General features: G+C 48.4%; 2 protein-coding genes and 1 long non-coding RNA gene across 14 annotated transcripts in view; 2 read left to right on the forward strand and 1 right to left on the reverse strand.

Moving 5' to 3' along the window:
• LOC133475712 (fibrinogen C domain-containing protein 1-like) lies at positions 1-9801 on the forward strand. Of its 4 annotated transcripts, none has more exons than XR_009787910.1 (9): positions 148-911; positions 1143-1221; positions 5497-5609; positions 6249-6603; positions 7466-7583; positions 7714-7968; positions 8108-8204; positions 8999-9178; positions 9274-9412. XR_009787910.1 is itself a non-coding variant. In XM_061768974.1 (9 exons), the coding sequence occupies exons 2-9, from the start codon at positions 1144-1146 to the stop codon at positions 9531-9533; spliced, it is 1338 nt and encodes a 445-aa protein (XP_061624958.1). In that variant the 5' UTR covers positions 244-911; position 1143; the 3' UTR covers positions 9534-9801. The 4 variants fall into 4 exon arrangements, 3 of the variants coding, with proteins under 3 accessions (XP_061624960.1, XP_061624959.1, XP_061624958.1); XM_061768974.1 differs by having other exon boundaries at positions 244-911; positions 7714-7850; positions 9274-9801; XM_061768976.1 differs by lacking the exon at positions 9274-9412 and having other exon boundaries at positions 1-911; positions 8956-9165.
• On the reverse strand, positions 7319-15065 carry LOC133475715 (uncharacterized). 3 transcript variants are annotated; one of them, XR_009787911.1, is made up of 3 exons: positions 14319-15065; positions 11535-12318; positions 7319-7531 (listed from the first exon to the last, which is right to left on the reverse strand). It is a non-coding gene; the product is annotated as an uncharacterized LOC133475715 (long non-coding RNA). The 3 variants fall into 3 exon arrangements; XR_009787912.1 differs by lacking the exon at positions 14319-15065 and adding an exon at positions 13199-13328; XR_009787913.1 differs by lacking the exon at positions 7319-7531 and adding an exon at positions 8341-8655.
• The window catches only part of phf19 (PHD finger protein 19), an 18858-nt gene continuing 5932 nt past the window's right edge, over positions 13427-26352 (forward strand). For 3 of the 7 annotated variants that reach the window (XM_061768966.1, XM_061768968.1, XM_061768969.1), the window contains exons 1-9: positions 13427-13589; positions 19182-19399; positions 20573-20654; positions 22999-23139; positions 23219-23313; positions 23403-23551; positions 23691-23786; positions 25269-25458; positions 25546-25613. In XM_061768966.1, the coding sequence (XP_061624950.1) occupies positions 13427-13589; positions 19182-19399; positions 20573-20654; positions 22999-23139; positions 23219-23313; positions 23403-23551; positions 23691-23786; positions 25269-25458; positions 25546-25613 (1202 nt within the window). Of the gene's footprint in view, positions 13590-16019; positions 16097-19181; positions 19400-20572; positions 20655-22998; positions 23140-23218; positions 23314-23402; positions 23552-23690; positions 23787-25268; positions 25459-25545; positions 25614-26352 lie in introns of all 7 variants that reach the window. The other 4 variants (XM_061768970.1, XM_061768967.1, XM_061768973.1 and 1 more) reach the window with 4 other exon arrangements.

Here is a 26352-nt window from a genome sequence, read left to right on the forward strand (position 1 = left end):
GCTCCAGCACGCCCGCGACCCGCGTGAGGAGAAGGGTTCCATTAACCGATCATGAAAATAAGATACGTCCATGTCAAATGGTTGCTTGAACTCCTATTATCAACCAAGTGATTATTTCATGAGATGAATTGACGTGAAAAGTTGATTCGTTGACCTTTTTCTCCGGCGCAAAGAAGCCGCCCGCATCTCCTTTTCTTGTCCTTTTTTCATCCTTCTTTTTTCTGGCGCAGTCGATCTCGCCGCTGCGGGACGGACACGATGAGGGGGACGCGCGCCACCTCCGCTTTTGTTGTGAAACTTCAGCACGCGCCATCCGGCCCGCCGGCACATGGTCGCCATTGAGTGTCTCCATGGCAACACGGCACACAGCTCTTTTTTGACACAAGCGCATCTGTTACGAGGGTTAAACTGGGTTAATAGGATTCTCTTTTGACGACCCGAACCCTAACCTCATGATGACTCGGATTGATATTCAGGATTTATGATTCATGATGATGATGACAGTTGTTTACGATGGTTAGGGTTCGGATTCTTGATTCTTATGATTGTTACGGTATTCATAGGGCTGTTCTTCGTGATTGTGATTGATGAAGATCATGATTGTTATTCTTATTCTGTTTGGGATTAGGACTGCGATGAAGGGAAAATGGTGCGCGCGCGCGTGTGTGTGTGTGTGTGTGTGTGTGCCGGCGGGACATGTAAGTGTCCAGGCCGGTGACACGTTGCTCTCGTTAATCTGCGCCTCTCGAGTCAAATCTGCACAGATTGCGAGCTAATCTGAGCAGATTGACTTGAGAGCGGCAGATTCTCTCTCTGTGCGTGTGTCTGTTGCCATGACGACGTGACACTTTTTCAGCGGGCAACGGGTCAGATCGATCATCTTAGTCTGGGTCATCGGCAAGGACTGACAGGCGAGTAAATTCCTCAATTGGTTGACGGGATGGAAACAAGCGGAAACCGAGTTTGTCAAATTGGAGCTGAACACATGTTCTTGTGCAGCAATGAGTTTCAATACAACTCAGCGTTTTCTTTGCAAGCGCGTGAACCGTCAAAAGTCTTTTTTTGGGTCAAACCGATCTGCTGAAACGTGGACTTGTCCTCTGTCGTGTTCCAACGTACTTTTCTTGCTTTGTGTGCTTCAGGATGATGCTGACTGACAGCTGGACCGTGATGAACAACAGCAGCTCGGAGCTGGACGCCAAACGCACAAACAAGCGCAAGGTGCGTTGCTGGCAGCAAAACTATTTCAGGCTTTCTTCACTTTGACTCGCAGAAACAACGTGCGTGCGCGTGTGAATGCTGGGAGAGGGTTTCACAAAAGAAAGAAAGGGTGAAAATATCCCCGCATATCAAAACAATCCCTCGAGATCATCATGCGTGCGCTCATGACGCGAGGCTGTCCAGTCTCCGGATTCCCCGAAGCAGACTCAGGGAAGTGAAGAAAAACAGAAGAAGAAGAAAATTGTCCCAGTCGAGGTGTTTGGAAGCTGTCGCCATGGTGACGTCACAGCGTGACTTCCTGCCGAAGAAGAGAGCGTTATGGCTTGGAACAGATCACGTTCACGCGCCGAACCCGAAAGCAAAGTGTTCCTCCGACTAAATCTCCTGGAGAGCAAAAGACTTCGATTTCATTCTTGGAATCATTTAATTTGGGCCATCACAGAGAAGCGTTGTTAGCAATGCTGCCAAATTTTTACATTTTTCAGGCGTGAAAAGGATGACTAGTCAAGCCATTCTCTCTGCTCTCAAACACGCCCTGCTCAACTTTCAATCAAATGCCACTGCACCGACTTGGAAAAATGGGTGCTACTTTTTGGGCATCTTTCGTATGCCTACACAAAACTACGTGCTTGAGCTACAAAAAAGCGTCCGGTGGCTGAAATATATCCCACCGGGTCGCCACGGGGTTTTCCACGCCGCGACAACGAGGCACTCTAAAGCGGCCACGCCTGATTTTTTTTTTTTTTTTTTTTTTTACCGTGCTCTTCCTTCTTTTTTCCAGGACACAGTTAAGGCTATATCTCTTGGATCTCTTTATTATTATTACTATTAGTAGTAGTAGTACTGCGAATGCAGCCCTATAGGGGCACAACCCAGTGCAAACCGTAGGCCGGTCCCAAGCCCGGGCAAATGCAGAGGGTTGCGTCAGGAAGGGCGTCCGGCTTAAAACTTTGCCAAACAAATATGAGCGTTCATCCAAAGAATTCCATACCGGATCGGTCGCGGCGCGGGTGAACGACGTCCGCCGCCGGCGCCGTCAACCTGCGGGGCGCCGGTGGAAATTCAGCTACTGTGGGTCGAAGACGAAGAAGAAGAAGAGGTGGAAAGCGGGTTCTTTGGCAGAAAGAGAAGAGGAAAGCACAGAGCCTAGAACTGAATGTGGGGACTTTGAATGTTGGGACTATGAATCTCGGGAGTTGCTTGACATGAAGATTAGGAGACAGGTTGATATATTGTGTGTCCAGGAGACCGGGTGGAAAGGCAGCAAGGCGAGAAGTTTAGGGGCAGGGTTCAAATGATTTGACCATGGTGTAGATGGGAAGAGAAATGGAGTCGAGGTTATTTTAAAGAAGAGTTGGCTCAGAATGTCTTGGAGGTGAAAGGAGCTAGACCAAGTAGTTCTGAGCATCCCGGACAGAGAGAGAGTCGTGATTGGTGCAGATTGTAAGGGACATGTTGGTGAAGGTAATAGGGGTGATGAAGAAGTGATGGGTAAGTACGACATCCAGGAAAGGAACTTGGTGGGACAGATGGTGGTAGACTTTGCAACAAGGATGCAAATGGCTGTAGTGAACACTTTTTTCCAGAAGAGGCAGGAACATAGGGCGGAGGTAGAAGCACGCAGGTGGATTGCATATTCTGCAGACGACGTAATCTGAAGGAGGTTACCGACTGTAAGGTTGTGGTAGGGGAGAGTGTGGCTGGACAGCATAGGATGCTGGTGTGTAAAATATCTCTGGTGGTGGGGAGGAAGATTAGGAAGACAAAGGCAGAGCAGAGAACCATGTGGCGGAAGCTGAGACAGGACGAGTGTTGTGCAGCTTTTCGGGAAGAGGTGAGACAGGCTCTCGGTGGACAGGAGGAGCTTCCAGAAGACTGGACCGCTGCAGCCAAGGTGATCGGAGAGGCAGGCAGGAGAGTCGTTGGTCTATCTTCTGGCAGGAAAGGAGAGAAGGAGACTTGGTGGTGGAACCTCACAGTACAGGAAATCATACAAGGAAAAAGGTTAGCTAAGAAGAAGTGGGACACTGAGAGGACCGAGGAGAGGCGAAAGGAATACATTGAGATGCGACACAGGGCAAAGGTAGAGGTGGCGAAGGCCAAACAAGAGGCATATGAGCACGTGTATGGCAGGTTGGACACTAAAGAAGGAGAAAAGGAACTATACAGGCTGGCCACACAGAGGGATAGAAATGGGAAGGATGTGCAGCAGCTTAGGGTGATTAAGGATAGAGATGGAAATGTGTTGACTGGTGCCAGCAGTGTTCTAGCTAGATGGAAAGAATACTTCGAGGAGTTGATGAATGAAGAAAATGAGAGAGAAGGGAGAGTCGAAGAGGCAAGTGTGGTGGACCAAGAAGTGGCAATGATTAGTAAGGGGGAAGTTAGAAAGGCATTAAAGAGGATGAAAAATGGAAAGGCAGTTGGTCCTGATGACATTCCCGTGGAGGTATGGAAGCATCGAGGAGAGGTGGCTGTGAGGTTTTTGACCAGGTTTTTGTCTTTGTCGATCTAGAGAAAGTACCCAGAGAGGAACCGTGGTACTGCATGCGGAGGTCTGGAGTGGCAGAGAAGTATGTTCGAATAATACAGGACATGTACGAGGGCAGCAGAACAGCGGTGAGGTATGCTGTAGGTGTGACAGACAAATTTAAGGTGGAGGTGGGACTGCATCAGGGATCACCCCTCAGCCCCTTCCTTTTTGCTGTGGTGATGGATAGGCTGACAGATGAGGTTAGACTGGAATCCCCGTGCACCATGATGTTTGCAGATGGCATCGTGATCTGCAGTGAAAGCAGGGAGCAGCTGGAGGAACAGTTAGAAAGATGGAGGCATGCACTGGAAAGCAGAGGAATGAAGATTAGCCGAAGTAAGACAGAATATATGTGCATGAATGAGAGGGGTGGTGGGGGGAGAGTGAGGCTACAGGGAGAAGAGATAGCAAGGGTGGAGGACTTGAAATACTTGGGGTCAACCGTCCAGAGCAATGGGGAGTGTGGTCAGGAGGTGAAGAAACGGGTCCAAGCAGGTTGGAACGGGTGGAGGAAGGTGTCGGGTGTGTTATGTGACAGAAGAGTCTCTGCTAGGATGAAGGGCAACGTTTAGAAAACAGTAGTGGTGAGGCCGGCCACGATGGACGCATTAGAGACAACAGGAAGCAGAGCTGGAGGTGGCAGAAATGAAGATGTTGAGGTTCGCTCTCGGGGTGACCGGGTTGGATCAAATTAGAAATGAGCTCATCAGAGGGACGGCCGAGGTTCGATGTTTTGGAGACAAAGTTAGAGAGAGCGGACTTGGATGGTTCGGACACGTCCAGAGGAGAAATAGTGAGTATATTGGTCGGAGGATGATGAGGATGGAGCTGCCTGGCAAGAGAGCGAGAGGAAGACCAAAGAGAAGGTTGATGGATGTCGTGAGGGAAGACATGAGGGCCGTCGGTGTTGGAGAGGAGGATGCAGGAGATGGGCTGACGTGGGAAAGGACGACGCGCTGTGGCGACAAGCCCAAAGGAAAAGAAGAAGATTATTAGTACTGCGATTGGTTGGCGACCAGTTCAGGGTGCAACCCGCCTCTCGCCCGAAGATAGTTGGGATAGGCTCCAGCACGCCCGTGACCCTAGTGAGGATAAGCGGTACAAAAAATGGATGGATGGGTGGATTATGATGATTATTATTGTTATTCCACTTACTCATTCTGCTTCCGTCAGACTGCCCCCTGCAGGACAGTTGTGGCTCCACAAGTAGCTTCCTACGCGCAGGTGTGACTGTGAAGTGAGTGAATAATGCGTGCGATTGCAAAGCGTCTTTGAGTGCCTTTGAGACGTACACGAGATTGCCAAAAGTATTGTCTCAGCTGCCTCGACGCCCCCTTCATCATCAATGTCGGTCCGCCTTTTAGCACAAGGTTTAGGAGTGTGTTCATGGGAATTGTTGACCACTTTTCCAGGAGCGTATTTGTGAGGTTACACGCTGACGTTGGACGAGAAGGCCTGGCTCACAGTCTTTGCTCTAATTCATCCCGAAGGGGTTCGACCGGGTTAGGGTTCAGGGCGGAACCCTTTGGATTTCGAATGGGATATCGCTTCAGATGATATGTTGAGCCAATCCGTTTTGGGCGATCTCGTGTACGTTTGCCGTTGTCAGCCATTTTCTTCAAAAGTGTCAAAAGCGTCTAGAGACCAATCTCTGAATTGACTTGTGATCGGCTGGCGACCGGTCGACTGTTAGCTGTCAGCGGGAGAGACGAGACGGTTCAAACGTTTTTCCGCTCGCTCAGAAATGCTGCGGCTTCCTTTTGTGGGCGGTGCCGCTGGTCGCCGTGGTAGCGGTCGTCACGGCGACGCTCACCCTGGTCTACGTCAAACGCTACCCTCTGCCCTTCATCACCAGGTACACGCAAACGCTACACGCTCATATATATTTGTAGAAACAATTCGAACCTTTTGTTGGATAATAGGGCGGCACGGTGTACAACCGGTTAGAGCGTCTGCCTCACAGTTGTGAGGACCGGGGTTCGGGAGTTTGCATGTTCTCCCTTTCCTCCCACATCCCAAAAGCATGCGTGCTAGGTTCATTGAAGACTCTAAATTGCCCGTAGGTGTGAATGTGAGCGTGAGCGCGAATGGTTGTTTGTTTGTATGTGCCCTGCGATTGGCTGGCAACCGGTTCAGGGTGGACCCCCCCTCCCGCCCGATGATGGCTGGGATGGGCTCCGGCGCTCCCGCGACCCGCGTGAGGAGAAGCGGCGAAAGCAAATGGATGGATGGATGGATGGATGGATGGATGGATGGATGTTGGATAATAACCGCCAATCATTCACATCCGCATGTCAGTCAAATGAATTCATTTTCAAAAGGAAATTCAGTGGGCCACGTGGCTACCGTTATTCATCAAATCAAATGATATGAAAATGACCCACTTGTTTCCCAACGATCAAAGGCCGCGTATGTACTGTATGTACGAACAAGCGCGCGTTACGTTACGTGCGTGCGTGCGTGCGTGCGTGTCTTTCCGGGCTTCCGCTTCCAGAGACCAAGCGTCCTCGTCTTCTCCCGTCATCTCCATCGATCCCAAAGAGTCGGGCGCCACGGTGACGGTGTCGCAGGCGGGCGACGGCATCCTCCTGGACCCCGAGTGCCCGGACCCCGCCCGCAACTTCGAGCGCTGGGAGGCGCTGCGCAACTCGCTCGTTCGAGCGCTGAGCACGCGCCACGCCGAAGACCGGCAGGAGGCGAGACGCGCACGCACGCTGGCCGACGAGGTGGAGGCCGCGGTGGGACATGCGCGTGACCTCGCGCGCCAAGCGCAGGCCCTGAAAAGCGGCCAAGGGATTCTGGAACAGAGACTGGAACACCTGCAGAACCAGCAGAACCGCATCGCTCAGGTGAGAAAGCGCAATGGTTGCTCCTTGTGGATTTGTTTGCTTTTTTCTTTTCTTTTTTTTTTTTTACAGCGCAGTCGGTCTTCGCCGCATCGCGCTTCACCTTTCGCCCTCTCACTGTATCGCTGGCTTTTTAATTCTACATTATGTCGCAGATCTTAAACTCATACATCTCTAATTCCATATCGGGGATTTTCAAATCATATCTATCGAATACTATATCGTGGATTTTTCTCTATATTGCAGAGGTTTGCGGTGAGGGTGCAGAAAAGATTTGTTTGGGGCCACTTGGCAATTCAAAGAAGAAGCTAACAAAGTGCGGCTTCCACAACCGCACGTCTCCGGTCGACATCGCTCGCTCATTGAATGTAGGGTACCACCGCGAGTTCGAACGTATTGTAACTCATCCACAGGTGGTCACGGGTCGACTCGGCCGCCGGTCCGCGTCCGATCACTTTCGTGAACAAATGCAACCAAATAAACACGTACATTAGCTGCACGGCCCAGAGGCACTCAACGTGTAGACTGGCTAACGCAGTTAACAGCCAGCCGCCATCCTGAGCCAATAGCGGCTGACGCCACGCTCTCATTGGCTGGCTCCCACGTCACTCACGCCGGCTTTTTAAATCCACACTCATCCAAAGTCACATATACTACAGTGTACAATGTGAGGATGCTGTTTTGGACCTGAACTACCAAAATAAATGTGCAACTACGATCCATTTTCCTTTTTTATTTACATTTTTAAAAATGTGTTATTTTCCGCTGCTTTTATGTTTATGCATGGAGCAAGTGAAACGAGCGAAAGGTTGGACCTGAGTGCTAAAAGATATAGCATATGAAGATATGTGATCTTTGTGTGCAGGTACTGTCGGACGAGCAAGCGGGGGTCCTCAAGCTCAGTTCAGCTTTGACTGATTCCCTGTCCAGCCTGCAGAGGGAGACAGAGAGTCTGAGCAGACTGCACCGAGAGAAACACACAGGTAGCCCGTACCATCGGTCGCCATTTTGGAAGGGCGCTCGCAAAAAAAAGGAAAACGACCAGAGAACAAAACATTTGTCGTCTTTCGCACGCGCCCTGGTTTCCTTCAGCTCTCGCCTCCTTTCCTTCAGCTCTCACGCCCAGAGACTGCAGCGAGGTCATGGCGGCGGGAAATTCCCGAGATGGAGTTTATTCCGTCTTCCCGGTCCACGAGCCCGACGGCTTCACGGTCTTCTGCGACTTGAGCACGGACGCGGGAGGCTGGACCGTACGTGCTCGAGCACACGCGCACAGCGAGCAGTCGACCGACAGGCCCCCAAAACACAACAATAACGTTTTAGTTGTGATGCGCTGGTTCACGTCGACGCGTTCACAAAGCTCGACACGTGAGCTCATCGGCCGGTCGCCTCTGCACACGTTGGAGATCATGACCTCATGAAGTTAATTTGCTTAGTGGGCAAACAGCAGACCTCAAGCTGTCGGGCTGACGCCTGAGTGTGTGTGTGTGTGTGTGTGCGCACGCAGGTGATCCAGAGGAGACAGGACGGCTCTGTGAATTTCTTTCGCGGTTGGGCCGCATATCGAGACGGCTTTGGAACAACAACAGGAGAGCACTGGCTAGGTCTGAAACACGCACACACGCACGCACGCACGCACGCAAGTGACTTCTCTTGTGACAGGACTCCAGACTGCTCCGAGATATTTGCATATTTGAATCTGAATCTGAAAAACAGATACACTTACAGATACACGACCTGTACATTTTCCAAGTGTTTATTATTTGTTTTGGTTCGGCCAGTTGTCGGCGATGACGCACGGATGAGCTGGTTTTCCATGAACTCCAGAAAAAAAAGAAGAAGGCAGGCCAAAGTGCACGCGAGGGGGGAGAGTGCAGATGACCGTTGCGATTGGCCGATGAGTGACAAGAGGCGGTCTCGGGGCTATTGCGCAAACCCACCCACAGTTTTCGCACAACCCTCAGAGGACGATTTGTGCTTTCTTTCTCTGCAATCGAGCCGGTTCGCTTGCGGGACGGATCCCGACGCGGGGTCCGACACGTCTTGCGAGGAGACCTTCGTGGCAAAAAGGCAGAAATGTCATTTTTACTCTTTCAGCTGGAGACCTTGGTTATTATGCGTCAAAGCTCGCACAGTAAAATGGGAATTGAAAACGTACTTTCTGCATGAATCAAGTTTTGATCAGTAATGCAGTGAAAATGTGAATATTTCATTTGCGAGTCCAAAACCTGAAGTTAGGGGCCACTGTGCGCCAAGTCAAACATGTTAGCCTGGAGCCCTGTCTTGTGTCCTTTTGAGGGATTTGGTTTTTGAAAAAAAAAAGTCGTTTATTTACTCGACACACTTTGTCGGCAGGTTGACCACACGAGCGTGTTCGCGTGTGCGCGTGTGTGTTCAGGCCTGCAGAGGATTTCCGCTCTGACACGCTCAGGCGGTTACGAGTTGCGAATCGACATGGCCGACTTTGAAAACGCGACAGCCTTCGCGCATTACGCCGAATTCTCCGTGGGCCGAGACTCGGTCAACCCCGAAGAGGACGGATACCCGCTCACGGTGGACCGCTACTCGGGAACCGCAGGTACCGACTCCAAACAACCCAATTCTCACTAGGGACCGACGACGAAAAGTACTCGGGCATACGGAAAGACGAAGGAAAGTTTGCGTGTCCTCCAGGTGATTCGCTCCTGAAGCATTCCGGGATGCAGTTCACCACCAAAGACCGCGACCGGGACCAGTCGGAGAACAACTGCGCTACGTACTACCAGGGCGCCTGGTGGTACCGCAACTGTCATACGTCCAACCTGAACGGGCAGTACCTAGGCGGAGGCCACGCATCTTACGCCGACGGCGTGGAGTGGTCCAGTTGGACTGGCTGGCAGTATTCTCTGAGATTCACCGAAATGAAGATCCGGCCCAGGCCCAAACCCAACTGACCGTCCATCCCGTGCAATGGCTCGGATAAACCAAATGTTGTTGCACTATTAACATCAGCAAAGGCATTTTTTCAGCTTTCGAAGAGCGACAGCAGTCCAATTGCTGCCCTTCATTTCCACCACGTTAAGTCATCTTTTGTTCAGTTAGCACGTTATTTATTGCATGTAAAAGTGTTTAGGGATTGCTCTATAGACAACCACATAAAATGACATGAATATGTTGACTGTAGGACTTGTGGATTTATCATTAAAGACTTTTCGATTCAAACGGTTTGTGTTCAAGTGAGTTTCTCCAAGACAATGTGTCCCTTTTTAACTTTGATCAAAATATTTTTCGCTCACCGGGACTCCCAACTCGTCGCCAGACTATCAACGCTCTACGACGAGTTCCTATCTTGCCTATCTTTTTGCTTCCTGAAGACCTCTACCTAATTCTTGTTCTTTGTGCCCAGTCCGCCATCTGCCCTCGCTCACTGCGAACCAGTGCTCACCTCTTGCGGCCCACCGACAACACGGACTCCTACCCTGCCAATCCCGTATTTAGTTCTCGGAGTTCCTTTGTTCGCTTCCAAGCTGCAATAAACCTTTATTCACAAACTCACCTCCCTGCCCTCTCTGCATCTGGGTCCAACTTACAACCTGATTCCTCATAGCATAGTCTGGCCTGTCATGGGCCCGGCGGAGACGGATCCCCTTCGCCAAACAGTTACCGGACAGAGCATGCTTTTGGAGCAACACGACCAAGCCCTCACCCTGCTGATTCAAAAGCTATGTGACTTCTCACAAGCTCTCACATCCCTCCAAAATCAATTTGCCTCACTCCAACTGCAAAAAGCAGAGATGCAATACTGAGGCCACCAAAGCGGACCCCAACAACGCCTCGGCTGCACCTAGTAATTCTGCCCGGAAATGTTATGAACAGAATCGGTGACAGCCGAAGGGCAGCCTTGGCGGACTCCGACCCTCACCGGAAACGAGTCTGACTTATTGCCGGCAACGCGGACCAAACTCTGACACCGGTCGCACAGGGACCGGTTCGCTACCCCGTACTCCCGAAGCACCCCCCACAGGACTCTCCGAGGGACACGGTCCAATGCCTTCTCCAAGTCCACAAAACACATGTAGACCGGTTGGGCGAACTCCCGCGCACCCTCGAGGACCCTGCCGAGGGTGAAGAGCTGGTCCGCTGTTCCACGGTCAGGACGAAAACCACACCGCTCCTCCTGAATCTGAGATCCGACTTCCCGACGGACCCTCCTCTCCGGCACCCCTGAATGGACCCTACCAGGGAGGCTGAGGAGTGTGAACACACCCTCCGGTCTGGAAGTTCGCGACAGGCACGACGCCCAAAGCAGCACGATGCTCGCTAATTGATCTTCATCAATAAAAGCCTCTTTGTACTCCCGTGCTGGCGCGGCCGACAACGCCCGCATTGCATCACGTGACCGACGAATTGACGCGCACATGGCAAAAATTGTTGCTGCGCGTAGAACACTGCAGAGATCATCACTCGAGTATAGCCGCAGCGACGTCAGCGTGGTCCCCGTCCGCGCCAGTATAAAGAAGCCTTAAGTCAGGAAGGTCACCGTGAGGATGACGACGACCACATTTTCCTCATTAGCGCTGGTTCAAATCCATCACGGAACGTTTAACCTTTGCCATCGTGAGGATGAAGATTGCAGACCACCCGAAGATGGCGACGCGTCAACGCCGACGCCACTGGAACAAAATGTTGCAAAAACAGCACGACCGAGAGAGTGCACGGGTCACGGGTCACGGGTCACATGCGGCAGGTGTCGTGGAAGGCCTCCAAGGTCCTAAAGTCCCTCCAGGTTGGAGGAATCGGCCGCATCGCTGGCACGGAGACTGGAACAGTTCGATGTAGCTCCTCAGCCAAGTCTGCCCACGCGCACACACAACCGGACACGCGCGCACATAAAGACACACCCGAACGCAAACCCAAAACCGCACACAAACACACTCAGATGAACACACACGCACGTGAGCAAGCGTGAGCCGGCGCTTGCCGCAGTTTGGTGTTTTCCGCCCACGAAGGAGCGCACGAGCACGTCGGGCATCCGCGGCAGTTGGTAGTGCAGCAGGGCGGTGGTGGCGTGGTCCGTTACCTAGCGACCGCACAACCAATGAGCGGCCGCGCTCAGGAAACTGCAACTGGTGGGGGGAGAAACACGCAGCGTTATCATGGTGACAGTCACGAAGCACCGTGGAAATGGGTCAACGTGGCAAGCGGTATCACCTTCCCTTTTTAAAAAGGGGGACCACCACCCCAGTCTGCCAATCCAGAGGCACTGTCCCCGATGTCCACGTGATGTCGCAGAGGCGTGTCAACCGTGACTCGGATTCAATGTCCCCCGCCTCCCCGGGAGGTGGGAGTTGAAACTCCTTCTGACAGGGGATTCTGCCAGACGTTCCCAGCAGACCCTCACGATACGTTTGGGCCTGCCAGGTCGGACCGGCATCCTCCTCCATGCCTCCCGGAAACCTCCCTGGTGAGGTGTTCCGGACATGTCCCACTGGGAGGAGACCCCGGGGACGACCCAGGACACACTGGAGAGACTATGTCTCCCAGCTGGCCTCGGAGTGCCTCGGGATCCCCCCGGAGGAGCCGGATGAAGTGGCTGGGGAGAGGGAAGTCTGGGCGTCCCTGCTGAAGCGACTATCCCCGCAACCCGACCTCGGCTCAGCGGAAGAAGATGGATGGATGGATGTTTTTACTTGGGTTTCTCTTGTCCATTGTTGCCCCCAGAGAAAGCATGGCAATCATCTGGAGAGATAAAAAAAATTATTATTTTGGCGACCAGTTCAGGGTGTACCACGTCTCGCCCGAAGATAGCTGGGACAGGCACCAGCACGCCCGCGACCCTCGTGAGGATAAGCGGTACAGAAAATGCATGGATGGATATATGTAATCTGTTATTGGGCTGGAAAATGTCGATTTACATTTTTCTGAAACGCTTGTTAGAATAGGCCTCCTTAAGGCACATATTTTCTTTCGATAGGTTGAGGCCTGAGTCTTAGTTGTTTTTGCTGTAAACCTTTCATTGCTATGGGCTTGATTTTCCTTATCTACGCACCCTAAGCTTGCTCATACTAGACAAAAACAATAAATAAATAAATTAAATCAATAAAACAGTTAAGACCGTCGGAAAAGTGCTGAGACATTGTTAAGCTGTGTCACACCCCTGCGAGGGTATAAAACCAAGGCAGGATAAAAACAGGACGTAAACTAGGGGGCGACTGACACCGTGCAGCGTCTGTCTCCCAGCGCTGTAATATCAACTCTTCTGGCATTAAACATCCTTAACTGAGAAAATACAGTATTTTGGTAGTTATGTTAATGTTAGTGTAGCAGACATTAAAGAAAAAGATCCGGATCTTCGAAGTTCGGACGGAATTTGACACGCTAAAAAAATTACATAGATATGAAGACACTTTGCGCCACCGCATTGACAACGACGTGCCTACGTGTCGGCCATGTCGGGAGGGGCGACGTTCCCGTCAAAGGCAATGCATGCTCATTGAAATTGAGTCGTAACTTGTTAATTTTCCAACCGATTTTCATGAGGTTTACTTTTTTTGTCAAGGCCAAAGTGTGTGCTATCAATACAGAACATTTAAAAAAACATCCCAAACAATATTTTTACCTGGGAAAGATTACTCCTAGTTCCCTTCTTGTTATTGAACGGCGTTGTACGCAATTGCATGAAGCACAATCGGCATCGTTTTGGTGTTCTTGCTCTCCACGCACATATGGAATGCGTTGACGAATTGACCCCGTAGCTTAGCGTCGCCGTAGGCACGCATATCAAAATGGGCTGTGTTGTAGCTACCTACTCATATCTATGGGACTGAAGTCTCGCGCTCGCTGACGCATGTTGATGAGGTTTGGTGACGCCAGTAATGCAAATGAGGGGAAACCCAGGGTGCGATTGGCGGGAAAAGCAAAAAAAAAAAAAGAAAAAAATGGCGATGGTAGAAGTATGAAGCGGACGCTTGACAAGACGACGAGAAGGCAACACGTCAACATCCAACACGGTAACTTGAGGCTCTTTTCTGTCTTTTCAAGCGAGACGTTTGCTTGTGTGTTACAGGGTTATAATAGTTTGGGATTTTAGTTAGTTTTTATTTGGTTTTGACATTCCCTCCCACATTAAGTTAATTTTTTATTAGTTTTAAGGGCAGGTTTGTTAGTTTTTATTCCTTTTATTTTTTTTCCCAAATATGCTAGTTGAGTTTTTATTACTTTCAGTATTAGTTTTAGTTTTTTTCATACAGGGTATATTTGTCGAGTGTGAGATAAAAAACAACAACAACAAAAATACCATTTAAAAATTTGTATTAACTTACTAACAGATGAACAACCATCCAGAGATCAAATGCAGGTACTGTATAACAGGCCACAAAATGTGAAGTGTAATAAGTGCAGGGCATAATACTGCTTCTCAGTCGAGTCGATGCATCACAACGCACGTAAACCATTTATAAGACACATGCTGTCTCTGTAGTATGGCCTTTTAAAAATGTTTTTATATTTTTAACTTAAATAGCCCTCTGTTTAGTATTGTAAAAAAAAAAGAAGTACTTATTTGCGTGATTTCCTTCCCTTGCTGCAACCTTCCGAAGTGGACTGTCAGGTTTGGGTGACAGTCATAGTCAAAACAGGCACAGACGAAAAATGATTTTGGTTTATTTAGCCTTAAACTTAAGCCCGCTTGTACTACTTGTTTGTAAATGGACCAAAAAAGGAGAGCACCTGTTTATTACCTGGTGTCGCGTTTCGGGCTGAGTTGAGTGACACACGAAGGGGAGCCATTTCAAATCTGTCAAGTTGTCAACCAGCCAGCGGCGAGCGCCGAGGGAGTGTCGAGAAGTGACGTCATCGCGTAGCGCCTTTTTATTGGCTGTTGCTCGATGACTTAGTTTCGAGGCGACACACAGTCAAAGAACTTCAATTCCCAAACGACTGTTCAACGTTCTTTCTTCGATCAAATCAGAATCACAATCATCTTTATTTGCCAAGTATGTTCAAAAAACACACGAGGAATTTGTCTCCGGCCGTTGGCGCCGCTCGAGTGCGACAACAGACGGTCAATTGACAGAGAACACATAAAAACATTGACAAACGCAGTCACTGAGCAATAAAGGGTTGCTAGTTATCTGGTCATGCTGGCACATTTTATTTATTCTTTTTTGCAGAGTCCTCTAGCACTTAGAGCAGTTCGAAAGACGAATATTGCAATAGTCCGGTGCAAAGAGCATTGTGCAGACGAAAACTAAGGACATTTTTGCTATCATTAGTTAACTTTAGTTAGTTTTGTAAACGTAAAATGTATTTTCAGTTAGTTATTGTTTTAAAAAAACATTTTCGTTTTTATTTTATTTCGTTATTTTTTTTCCCCCAATTTTAATTGTAGTTATTTTGCTTGTTTTCGTTTAATGTAATAACCTTGGTGTGTCGCCATAAACACACACACACACACATCCGCTAGCCTGAGCGACCGAGAGGTGACTTGGTCCACTCAGTTGACCTGTCACTTACGTTACTTTGTGCTTTAAATTATGAACGAAGCAAGTAATTAAATAAAGAATGAAGCAAGCAAGTAACTAACGTTATTGTGTGTGTGTGACGTTAGAGGCACGACGGCAACGCACTGCGCGGGCGCAGAGACGTCAAATCTTTCCTCACAGTTGTGAGATGAATCTTAAACTCTTCTATTAAGATGAATTTGTACTCGTTTAAAGTATGTAGATGTCTTCTCGTCACTGAAGTTGTTCAATGTGGGGCATCCTGCCTGGAAACTGTGGGAATCCGAATAACGCCTTTCTATATTCACGTGAGGATCGACATAGTTGATCGTCTCATGAGCCTGCAAGGATAGCGCATGGCTTGTGCCTTTTTCTATCCAGAGTACTTTTAGTTGTCGGTAAATGGAGGCGGAAGGAGTTTGAGGACTCAATGGGTGCATCTCAATTCCCCTAAATACAACGTTCATCGCTCCTCGCGACACCGATCTTCGTATGTGACCCGGAAGTTGTTGTCATGGAGCGTCTCAGGTGTCTTAAACGGCCACCGAGGAGCGAGGATCGAGCATCGAGGACCCGACAAAAGATAGCTTAAATCAAGGGACGTTAGATGTATCCTCTGCGGACGTCCTGTAGCTCCTCGACGTTTGAAAATGGCCGTGCACCAGCTGAATCGTGAAAGGAGCGGAATTTCAAATTCAATATTGGAGTTCATCTGTTTTTGTCATTCATTGATTGTTTTCGTTTGAATATTTGGCTGAGCTTTTGTTGTATTTGTGGCAGTATTTAATCCTAAAATGACTTCATTACACTGCCTCATGGTTACGATACGCTTAACCAACCACACATTTTTAAGGTTTGTGTAGCAATTAGGCTGTCATTTTGTGAATGTATTTGGGCACATAGAGAAAAACAAAACGTTCTTTTGTTTTGTGGCTGAAGGCTCCGTCCCCCAGGTGGACAGACGGGCAGAAGGCACGGGGAGGTGGATGGAGGACGAAGATCTTACAGAGCGGGAGGTAGCCATTTGGTTTGGTTACTTTGTTACGAGGGCCTGAGTGGGTGGGGGGCTTCTGCCAGCTGCAGAATGAGTGACGGGGGGCATCAACTATTGGGTGGCGTGATTTCTTGTTTTCTGGAAGGCGGGGTTGGTTACTGTTGTCCTCAGTTAGCTCAGTGCTCTTGCTTGATGTCATTTGTCTGTCGTTGGAATGCCTGTTAATGCCCGGATCAGACTACAAGGCAAATGTGGTCGAAAATGTGGTCTTTCACGATGGCATTATGCCATAAAATGTTGCCATACCTCTGTAAGCTACTGGCAACACGACACGACATTTATTACGATAGTACTGGGCTTTATTTTGTCAAATCAAACACTGTCGGGTAGGCGGCACCAGAAAACATGTCACCGGTCAACGCAACCGGATGCACCCGTTACCATGGCAACGATAACAACAATGGATCGTGCCAATGTGTTGTATTGTGCTAGGGGGGGAAAAAAGAGGAAAAACGTGGTGTCGTCACCGGTGCTCTGGAGTGGGCTGTCCATTCAAGAAGAGTTTGAGGTATGTTCACGTACTTTTAATACGATACGGCTCCCAAGCAGGCAACAAAACGTTATGTAGCCTAGCAAGCTAGTGCTAGCACTAACGTTTGTACGTAAACATGCCGGGATTTGTCCAATCGTGCTCTAAAGCTTCGGTAAACATTGGTTTGTGCGCGTGAATAACTATTGACGACATCGCCCAAGTATGTTAACAACGACGAGCCCGGGAGGCGAAGCGCCGGTCGCAATCTCAATCCTATTGGTCTACGTCAAGGTGCACTGTCAGAGAGTTGTTGTTGATATGTCACACTACACGGAAGACATCCAAAACAATCAAACATGCTAGACTTTTCATTTTGGCGTCGTAGGGCTATCGTAGGGCCAAATTCTTGGTGGTGGAGTATGTCACACCACAAGATGTTTTGTCATTCCCGACAAAATATGTCAGGCCCGATCTGGGAAATCTGCTGCAATCCGGCCATTATCGGGGCTAAAATCCTGGTAGTCTGATCTCGGCATTACGGTGTGACTGTAATGGTTGCTCATGTCAAATGGGAGTCGCTGTGCCAGTTTTAATGCTTTGTTTTGAATGGTTTGTAAACGTTGTAGTTGGTTGTCAGAGATGGATGGTGATCCAGGTGCTAACTGAGTATTCGAATAGTGGTTGGATGTACGATCGATACTTTCCTAACTGTAAAGGGTAATGCGTCATGCTTTCCACAGCGGGCTTTGAGATGGTTAAGTCTATTGTTTGCTTTTTGTCAATGTTGTTTTCCGTTTTCATGTTGTACTGAAATGTTGCTCTGAGGAATTTTGCTCATGACTGATGTGGATTTTCTGGTTGAAAGTGTTAAGTTGATGTTGGGCTGCAGGTGAGTGTTTTTGGTTAATATGACACATCAGAATCAGAACAAGGGTGATGTGCAGAGCTGTGGGAACTATAGAGGAATAAAGTTGATGACCTACACGATGAAGTTATGGGAAAGAGTAGTGGAGGCTAGAAAGCACAGTATGGTTTCATGCCGAGAAAGAGTATCATATTTGCCTTGAGGGTGTTGATGGAGAAGTACAGAGGAGGTCAGAAGGTGCTACAATTGTGTCTTTGTAGATCAAGAGAAAGTCTATGACAGAGTCCCGAGAGAGGAACTGTGGTACTGCATGCTGAAGTGTGGAGTGGCAGAGAAGTAAGTTCCAATAATACAGGACATGTATGAGGGCAGCAGAACAGCGGTCAGGTGTGCTGTAGGTGTGACAAAGCAGTTTATGGTGGAGGTGGGACTGCATCAGGGATCCGCCCTGCAGTGGTGACGGATAGGCTGACAGATGAGGTTAGACTGGAATCCTCGTGGACCATGATGTTTGCAGATGACATTGTGATCTGCTGTAAAAGCAGGGAGCAGGTGAGGAACAGTTAGAAAGGTGGAGGCATGCACTGGAAAGAAGAGGAATGAAGATTAGCCCAAGTAAAACAGAATATATGTCCAAGGGTAGAGGACTTGAAGTACTTGGGCTCAACAGCCCAGAGCAATGGTGAGGTGGTAAGGAAGTGAAGAAACGGGTCCAAGCAGGTTGGAACGGGTGGAGGAAGGTGTCAGGTGTGTTATGTGACTGAAGAGTCTCTGCTACGATGAAGGTCAAAGTTTATAAAACAGTGGTGAGGCCAGCCATGTTGTACGGACTCGAGACAGTGGCACTGAAGAGACGACAGGAAGCAGAGCAAATGAAGATGTTGAGGATCTCTCTAGGAGTGAGCAGTTTAGAAATGAGCTCATCAGAGGGACATGCAAGGTTAGATGTTTTGGAGACAAAGTTAGAGAGAGCAGACTTGGATGGTTCGGACACGTCCAGAGGAGAGAGAGTTGAGTATATTGGTAGATGATGATGAGGATGGAGCTGCCTGGCAAGAGAGCGAGAGGAAGAGCAAAGAGAAGGTTGATGGATGTCGTGAGGGAAGACGTGAGCGCAGTCGGTGTTGGAGAGGAGGATGCAGGAGGTAGGGTGACATGGAAAAGGATGACGCGCGGTGGCCAGCCCTGATGGGATAAGCTGAAAGGAAAAGAAGAAGAAGTTGGAGATGTCAGGACTCAGAAGTGTATAAGAGAAAGAGGAGTGGGCTCAGAACTGGGCCTTGAAGAACTCTTGCTTGGGGAGTGATAGGTGTGGAGATGGAGGCAATTCTTATTTGGCGGTTATTGAAAAACCTTGAAATGATGGATTGGGTAGGTTTGGGGACTTTTAGATTGGAGTCGAGTCGTCTGCTTTTGAGTCCATTTGAGTTTGTAGTCTGTTGACTTCTTTTTTCGGTGTGCGGTAATCTGGTCCTGATGAATTCTCTTTCAAGCTTTCTTCTTTGTCTTATGATTTGGAGAAGGTGAAGCGATTCATGTTTGTGTAAATGTTTCACCTGAGTTTTGGGCGATTGTTTCCTCTTGAGCTTGAGTGAGAAGTTACTTTTCTCATCATTGCTTGTTGGTCTGAACTATGGGGTGTAGTTCTGTTTTTGTTTGTGGTTGCTTGCAGATGAAAAGTGTGTGTGTGTGTGTGTGTGTGTGTGTCAGTTGAGGTGAGAATGTTCGAGGACGTCTTTGAAGCTTCTCGCGGTGTGGAGTCTCCGGCGCCTGCGCCGAGTGCTGCGGCTGTGCTTTGGGAGCCGAGCGGCGGCGGCGGCAAATCGGCGGAGGAGGACGACAGGGCAGAGTCCAGCAACCTCAGTGTGGGACAGTTTGTGCTCTGCCATTGGTCAGACGGACTCTACTACCTTGGCAAGATACTGAGGGTAATGCACGTGCACATACGACGAGCGGACAACTTTGACTATTCAGACTGAACATTCGAGATATCAACGTATTTCGGACTCGTCGAAATTGCATTTTGAAGAGTCTGAATTTAATTGATACTGAATCTCTGGAGCACAACTGTGACAAGTCGAAACTAATTCCAGATATCTGCGACACCTACATATAGCCGGTCCCGCTGTGAGGTCTTCAATGGGCTTGCCGTGTGCGCGCACACAGACACGCACACGTCGTCCATTTATGCTGTGATTCGCAACCACCTGGTGCTCAAAATGATCGGAAAACGAATGCTTAGCACCAAACATGTCTTCGTTGGTCTGTGCGGAAGAAATGTGCTGCAAGTGTATGCACCTGTTGCCTTTCATACAACAGAATAAAAGCAAAGTGTTCACATTTCACATTTGTCAATTCATTTAGACGAGCCCAGCATGACTTCAGCATTTTTTTCTTTTTTTTTTGGAGCGTTGTGAGATTTTTCTAATGTCCAACATTTGCTGTGACTCACAGGATCGTGAAACAGATTTACGCTTTACGTTCGATACGCAGCAACCACGCGACTCTTTACGAAACAGCGACATACTCAACAATACCCTCGCACTTACCCGGCTTTGTGTGGGGAAAAACAATCAATCGTCTCCATATTTGTTGTCATACGTTACTCGCCGCGGCACGATGGAAGACCGGTTAGAGCGTCCGCCTCCCAGTTCCGAGGACCCGGGTTCGATCCCCGGCCCCGCCTGTGTGGAGTTTGCAAGTTCTCCCCGTGCCTGCGTGGCTTTTATCCGGGCGCTCCGCTTTCCTCCCACATCCCAAAAACATGCACGCGAGGTTAATTGACAACTCTAAATTGCCCGTAGGTGTGACTGTGAGTGAGAATGGTTGTTGGTTTGTTTGTGCCCTGCGATTGGCCGGCGACCAGTTCAGGGTGTACCGATGACGGCTGGGATGGGCTCCAGCGGGCCCGCGACCCGCGTGAGGAGAAGCGGCCCAGAAAATGGATGGCTGGCTGGATGGACGTTACTCGCCTTCTAATTTCCATCATTTTCGCATGAATTGGGAGTCTAAATTGTGTCCTTACGCCGCAAACACAAGATAGCCACAGAGTTTGTGTATGTGTGCGCGCGTGTGTCAACTTTGATCTGATTGGTGCACAGCTCAGCCCACCAAGACACAGCTGCTTCGTCACCTTTGAGGACAACTCCAAGTTTTGGGTCCTATGGAAGGACATCCAGCATGGTGAGACATGCGTGTGCACACGCACACACGGACGCCTATGTTCACACTGCAGGGGATTAGGCCCAATTTGGGTTTTTTGTTAAATCCAATCTGAAATTAGAAATCAGGAACTGTGGTACTGCATGCGGAAGTCTGGAGTGGTAGATACATTTGTTAGAATTGGGTGTCAGGTGTGTCATGTGACAGAAGAGTCTCTGCTAGGATGAAGGCCAAAGTTTAGAAGACAGTGGTGAGTCAGGCCACGATGGACGGATTAGAGATAGTGGCACTGAAGAGATGACAGGAAGCAGAGCAAATGAAGATGTTGAGCTTCTCGCTAGGAGTGAGCAGGTTGGAGACGATTAGAAACGAGCTCATCAGAGGGACGGCCGAGGTTAGATGTTTCAAAGAAGTTTGAGAGAGCAGACTTGGATGGTTTGGACACGTCCAGAGGAGAAATAGTGAGTATGATGAGGATGGAGCTGCCAGGCAAGAGAGCGAGAGGAAGAGCAAAGAGAAGGTTGATGGATGTCGTGAGGGAAGACATGAGCGCCGTTGGTAACGGGACAAGCCCACTGGAAAAGAAGTAGTAGTTAAATCCGATCTTTTTTTTTTTCCGATCGTTCACATCACAAAAACAAATGCGACTTCTCCTGTCGGTGATGTCACACGCATGCGCACAAAACAGGACGTCACGTTGCGCATGTACAACCCCAATTCCAATGAAGTTACGACGTTGTGTTACAGAATACAGAATACAATGATTTACAAATCATGGTTGACCTATATTTAATTAAATACACTACAAAGACAAGATATTTGATAAACCGATCAACTTGATTGTTTTTAGCAAATAATCCTGAACTTAGAATTTGATGGCTGCAACATGTTCCCAAAAAGCTGGGACAGGTTCATGTTTCCCACGGTGTTACATCACCTTTTCTTTGAACAACATTCAATCAACGTTTGGGAACTGAGGACACTAAATGTTGAAGCTTTGTAGGTGGAATTCTTTCCCGTTCTCGCTCGATGTACAGTTTCAGCTGTTCAACAGTCCGGGGTCTCCGTTGTCGTATTTTACGCTTCATAATGCGCCACACATTTTCAATGGGAGACAGGTCTGGACTGCAGGCAGGCCAGTCGAGTACCCGCACTCTTTTACTACGAAGCCACGCTGTTGTAACACGTGCAGAATGTGGTTTGGAATTGTCTTGCTGAAATAAGCAGGGGCGTCCGTGAAAAAGAAGTTGCTTGGATGGCAGCATATGTTTCTCCAAAACCTGTATGTACCTTTCGGCATTAATGGTGTCTTCACAGACGTGTAAGTTACCCATGCCATTGGCACTGAAGGAACCTGAATTTAAGGAATAATCACCCATTACTCTCGAGGTTCCATGCGTGTTCGTTTTCGTGAAAGAACTACAATTATAACGACGTGTTAAAAGTCAACCAATTTATTCCTGACAGAGGAGTCTATACATTTGACAGAGGTCTGGGTCAGTTGTTCTGGTTTTGGGCCTTGCCGCTTAGATGCAGTGATTTCACCAGATTGCCTGAACCTTTGGATGATATTATGGACCGTGGATGATGCAATCCCTCAATTCCTTGCAATTGTACGTTGAGGAACATTGTCCTTAAACTGTTGGACTATTTTCTCCCGCACTTGTTCACAAAGAGGTGAACCTCGCCCCACCTTTGCTTGTGAATGGCTGAGCAATTGAGGGAAGCTCCTTTTCTAGCCAATCAGGGCACCCCCCTGTTCCCAATGAGCCGGTTCCCCTGTGGGATGTTCCAAACAGGTGTTTGATGAGCATTCCTCAACTTTGTTGCCACCTGCCCCAGCTTTTTTGGAACGTGTTGCAGCCAGCAAATTCCAAGTTCATGATGATTTGCTCAAAACAATAATGTTTATCAGTTTGAACATGAAATATCTTGTCTATGTAGTGTATTCAATTCAATATAGGTTGAACATGATTTGCAAATCATTGTATTCTGTTTTTATTGATGTTTAACACAACGTCCCAACTTCATTGGAATCGGGGTTGTAGAAATTTCAAAGTGATTTTGGCCCTCTGCATTTCTCACATATATTGAGGGCTGACAATAAATGCTACCGTACCACAAACGCGAGGCGCTGAGTTTACGGAAGTAAATACGGCTCGAGCGTCCATACTGCACTCGCGTTGGATGCATATCCGACTTATGAAAGAGGCCTGGAAAGGATTTGGGACAATCGGAATTGTACTGCTCACATTGACGTGAACAAAGTCACATTGGGGGGGAAAAAAGGGGGAATTGCGCTGCAGTGTGAACATAGCCTGAAACAGACAAGCTGGCAATTCGAAAAAACCTTTTTGTCTCCTAGTAACTGTAACGAAGGATTTATCCAATCACGTTGCAGCCGGCGTGCCGGGGGAGGAACCTCGCTGCTCGGTGTGTCAGGAGACGGGGCCGAGCTCTGCCAGTCAATTCAACCAAATCCTCATTTGTGGAAAGTGTGGCATAGGTAAGAATTATTGAATCAAAATGTATTTTCACAAATGAACAGAGCAGCTGTGATCACATCGTGTGTCTGCGCATGTCAGGGTTCCACCAGCAGTGTCATGTTCCTGCTGTCGAGGGCAACAGTGACATAAGTCCCTGGTTCTGTCGACGTTGCGTCTTTGCCCTGGCTGTCAGGGTACACACACACACACACACACACACACCTTGATGAAGACGTTGTTTGTGTAGGAATGATGTGAGCGTCCTCGCCTTCCCTCCCTACAGAAAGGGGGTGCTCTGAAGAAGGGGCCCCTGGCTAATGCTCTGTTAGCCATGAAGCAGGTTTTGTCGTACGATCTGAACGCTCTGGAATGGGACTCTCAGCATCGCACCAATCAGCAGCAGACTTACTGCTACTGTGGAGGCCCCGGAGAGTACGACACCACACGCGCACGCACACACTCACGCATGCAGAGTGATAATGTTAAAGGGGTCTTAGTGGCTGGTGAGCTGATCTGTGTGTGTGTGTGTGTGTGTGTGTGTGTGTGTATTTGCGCGCACATGCGTGCGTAGGTGGTATCTGAAGATGCTTCAGTGTTTCCAATGTGAGCAGTGGTTCCACGAGGCGTGCACGCAGTGTCTGCAGGAGAGCATGATGTTTGGAGACAGGTGCGCGCGCACACGCCTCCTCTGACTTGGGGCCGGGCCGGGCCGGGGTCATCGCTCTCGACTCGAGCCTCACCGATGAATCGCGGGCCCATTATAGCGCGTGTCCCCCCAAAATCCACGTTGGGTATATGATAGCGATGTATGAAGTTTTTTGGTTGCATTGCCCGTGGTTCATAATTCACTCAGCGGAGCGAAACGGCAAGAGAAATTGAAAAAACAGTATGGGATCAGATGGGACTGAATGTCAAATCTCTGATTTGACCACCCTTCTAAAGCAGTCGATTTCATGCTGCGCTCCAGCACTTCTATCCAGCAGCGCCCGGACGGCGCGCACAGCCGCCGTGATCGCAGCAACAGCTTGCTAAGGTGGTAACCTAGTAACAAGTAAGAATGAACGTAGCTCGCTCAAAAAGCTAGATTGCCTTGAAATTCCAGTTGAAGTTGACTGGATAACTAAACAAGAGTTACACCTCTTGAATGTTGAAATACATCACAGACTTGGTTTCTTTCTTCATTTTTGTTCACAAAACATCGCTAACACACAGTGAATGAAAAACACCATTGACCAACTCATGAAAATTAGCACTTATCTCTCAAAATAGTGAATATTGGTACACAAACAATGGAGAAACGCATACAAATAGACAATACAACAATATTATATCTTCGTGAATTCTACCTCTTGCTGCAAGTTTGTATCTCATTGTATGCAGCACGCTGCCCGTCAGAGGTCAAGACGTGGAATCGGTTGGTTAGCACGTTTTTCTCATACTTACGCTTGCTGATGATTGTTCTCCGTTGCAGTCATATCCTTTTCTAACATTCCATACTCCGAAATAAGTAAACGATGGATGATTATTGCTGATATCAGATCTGGCAAAACTCAAGTCTGCAATATGAGAAAAAGTTGGATCGGTTATACAGTTTACAGTCTTTATGTTGACAGTGTTATTATTTCAAGTTCCTTATTTCATTTCAGTATTGTTCTGCTTCTTTCCCTTGAATCATGTTTTGGGTATTGTAAGAAATTGAGATAACCTTTATTAGTCCCGTCATGGGAAGATTTGCATCGTTTCAGCAGCAATAGCGGATACAGGAAATAATCCCCCCCCCCCAAAAATAGCATGCAAGGAGGATACAGAAAATGGACTCATTACCAAAAAATCGTGGGCGGGTTTTCAGCAGTTCAAAATTGAAAACCTTTTACCCCTTTGCCCACAGAAACCCAAGTGTTATATCTTGTGCATATCAATCTCCAACTCGCGACTGTTTTCCATCCAAAACCGACCATCTGAGAGCCCGCTGAAAGGCACTCACCAATAGCAAAAAGCAAAACTTGCCTCGAATAATGTCATTGGCCTTTTCTAGAAGTCGGAGAAAACCATTCAGACGGGAAATGTGATTTTTGGGAACGAAGGTGAGAGATGATTTGGAGTGCGACTCTGACCTGGCGCCGGCCTCGGAACGCCGTTCTGTCTGCAGGTTCTACTTGTTTGTGTGCTGCGTGTGCAACAAAGGCTCGGAGCACGTCCGGCGTTTGTGTCTTCGCTGGGTGGACGCGGTCCACTTGGTTCTCTACAACCTATCGCTCAGCAGCAAGAAAAAGTACTTTGAGCTGGAAGAAATCCTGTCTTTTGTCACTGCGCACTGGGAACAATTACAGCTGGGAAAGGTACAAAATGAAAGCGCCAGCTGACCCCAGCGCAGCCTGACCCTCAGCCTAACCCTCTTCTCGCCCAACGTCTGCTCGCGTGTGTAGTTGGCCAACACTCCTCCGGCAGACAGGGGGCAGCACCTGCTCGACGCCCTCAACAAGTACAAGAGCAAGTAAGTCCCAAGCCGTGTTTGGAATCCTTCCTTCGTTCGTTCAGCCGTCCCCCACTCGGGGAACATTTGTATATCCTAGGAGGGAAGGAGCCAGTGATTGCGAAGGCAGTTTTTCAAAAATAGATTCAGACATTCATATCTCTAGATATATGAATTGAATAGGAATATATTCATATTAATTATGAATGACATTGCTGTTGCATGATTGCAACATTCCAGATCGTCAGCTGGTGGATGTTCGTAAGAAATAAATGACAATAACATTGTATTGTTCGAAGTGGACTGTGTCAGTCTGTGTTGTGTTGCGGGTGTTCACCATTTGTTTGGTGGGAGATATTGAAGGCGCTATTTTGGGGATGCCCTCGACTCAGTACACATTCCAACCGCTACAAAATCCCCACCTCACTGCAGTTTTCCCTCATTGCGGATTTTTGCCCCCCATGTTTTCATTTAGATTGTGCATCGTTGGGCACATCGTGGGATTTTGAGTGCATGCTGTCATTTCTTTTTTTAATGGTAAAAACATGTAAAAAAACAATCAAAAGCAAATTCCCTAATTTCTCATGCACCACCCCCAAAAAAACATATAATAATCAAACGTCCTTGCACGCCCATATTGAAGAGAAGTTCATCAGGATTTTGTTCCTGATATTTTCAGATCGCGAAAGGGGCATAATTAGAGCCGCCCAAGAAGGTTTTGGTGACAATTGGTTGCACTTTTGTGACATGAAGCAACATG

This window comes from Phyllopteryx taeniolatus, chromosome 3, assembly GCF_024500385.1.
Source record: "Phyllopteryx taeniolatus isolate TA_2022b chromosome 3, UOR_Ptae_1.2, whole genome shotgun sequence".
Lineage (NCBI taxonomy): Eukaryota > Metazoa > Chordata > Actinopteri > Syngnathiformes > Syngnathidae > Phyllopteryx > Phyllopteryx taeniolatus.

Excerpts from the sequence above, each read along its gene's own strand:
- LOC133475712 (XM_061768974.1), top strand. The coding sequence starts at position 1,144 with ATGATGCTGACTGACAGCTGGACCGTGATGAACAACAGCAGCTCGGAG. Across the intron at positions 7,584-7,713 it reads GCACCGAGAGAAACACACAG|CTCTCACGCCCAGAGACTGC; the intron begins GTAGCCCGTACC and ends CCTTTCCTTCAG. Across the intron at positions 9,179-9,273 it reads CCGCTACTCGGGAACCGCAG|GTGATTCGCTCCTGAAGCAT; the intron begins GTACCGACTCCA and ends CGTGTCCTCCAG.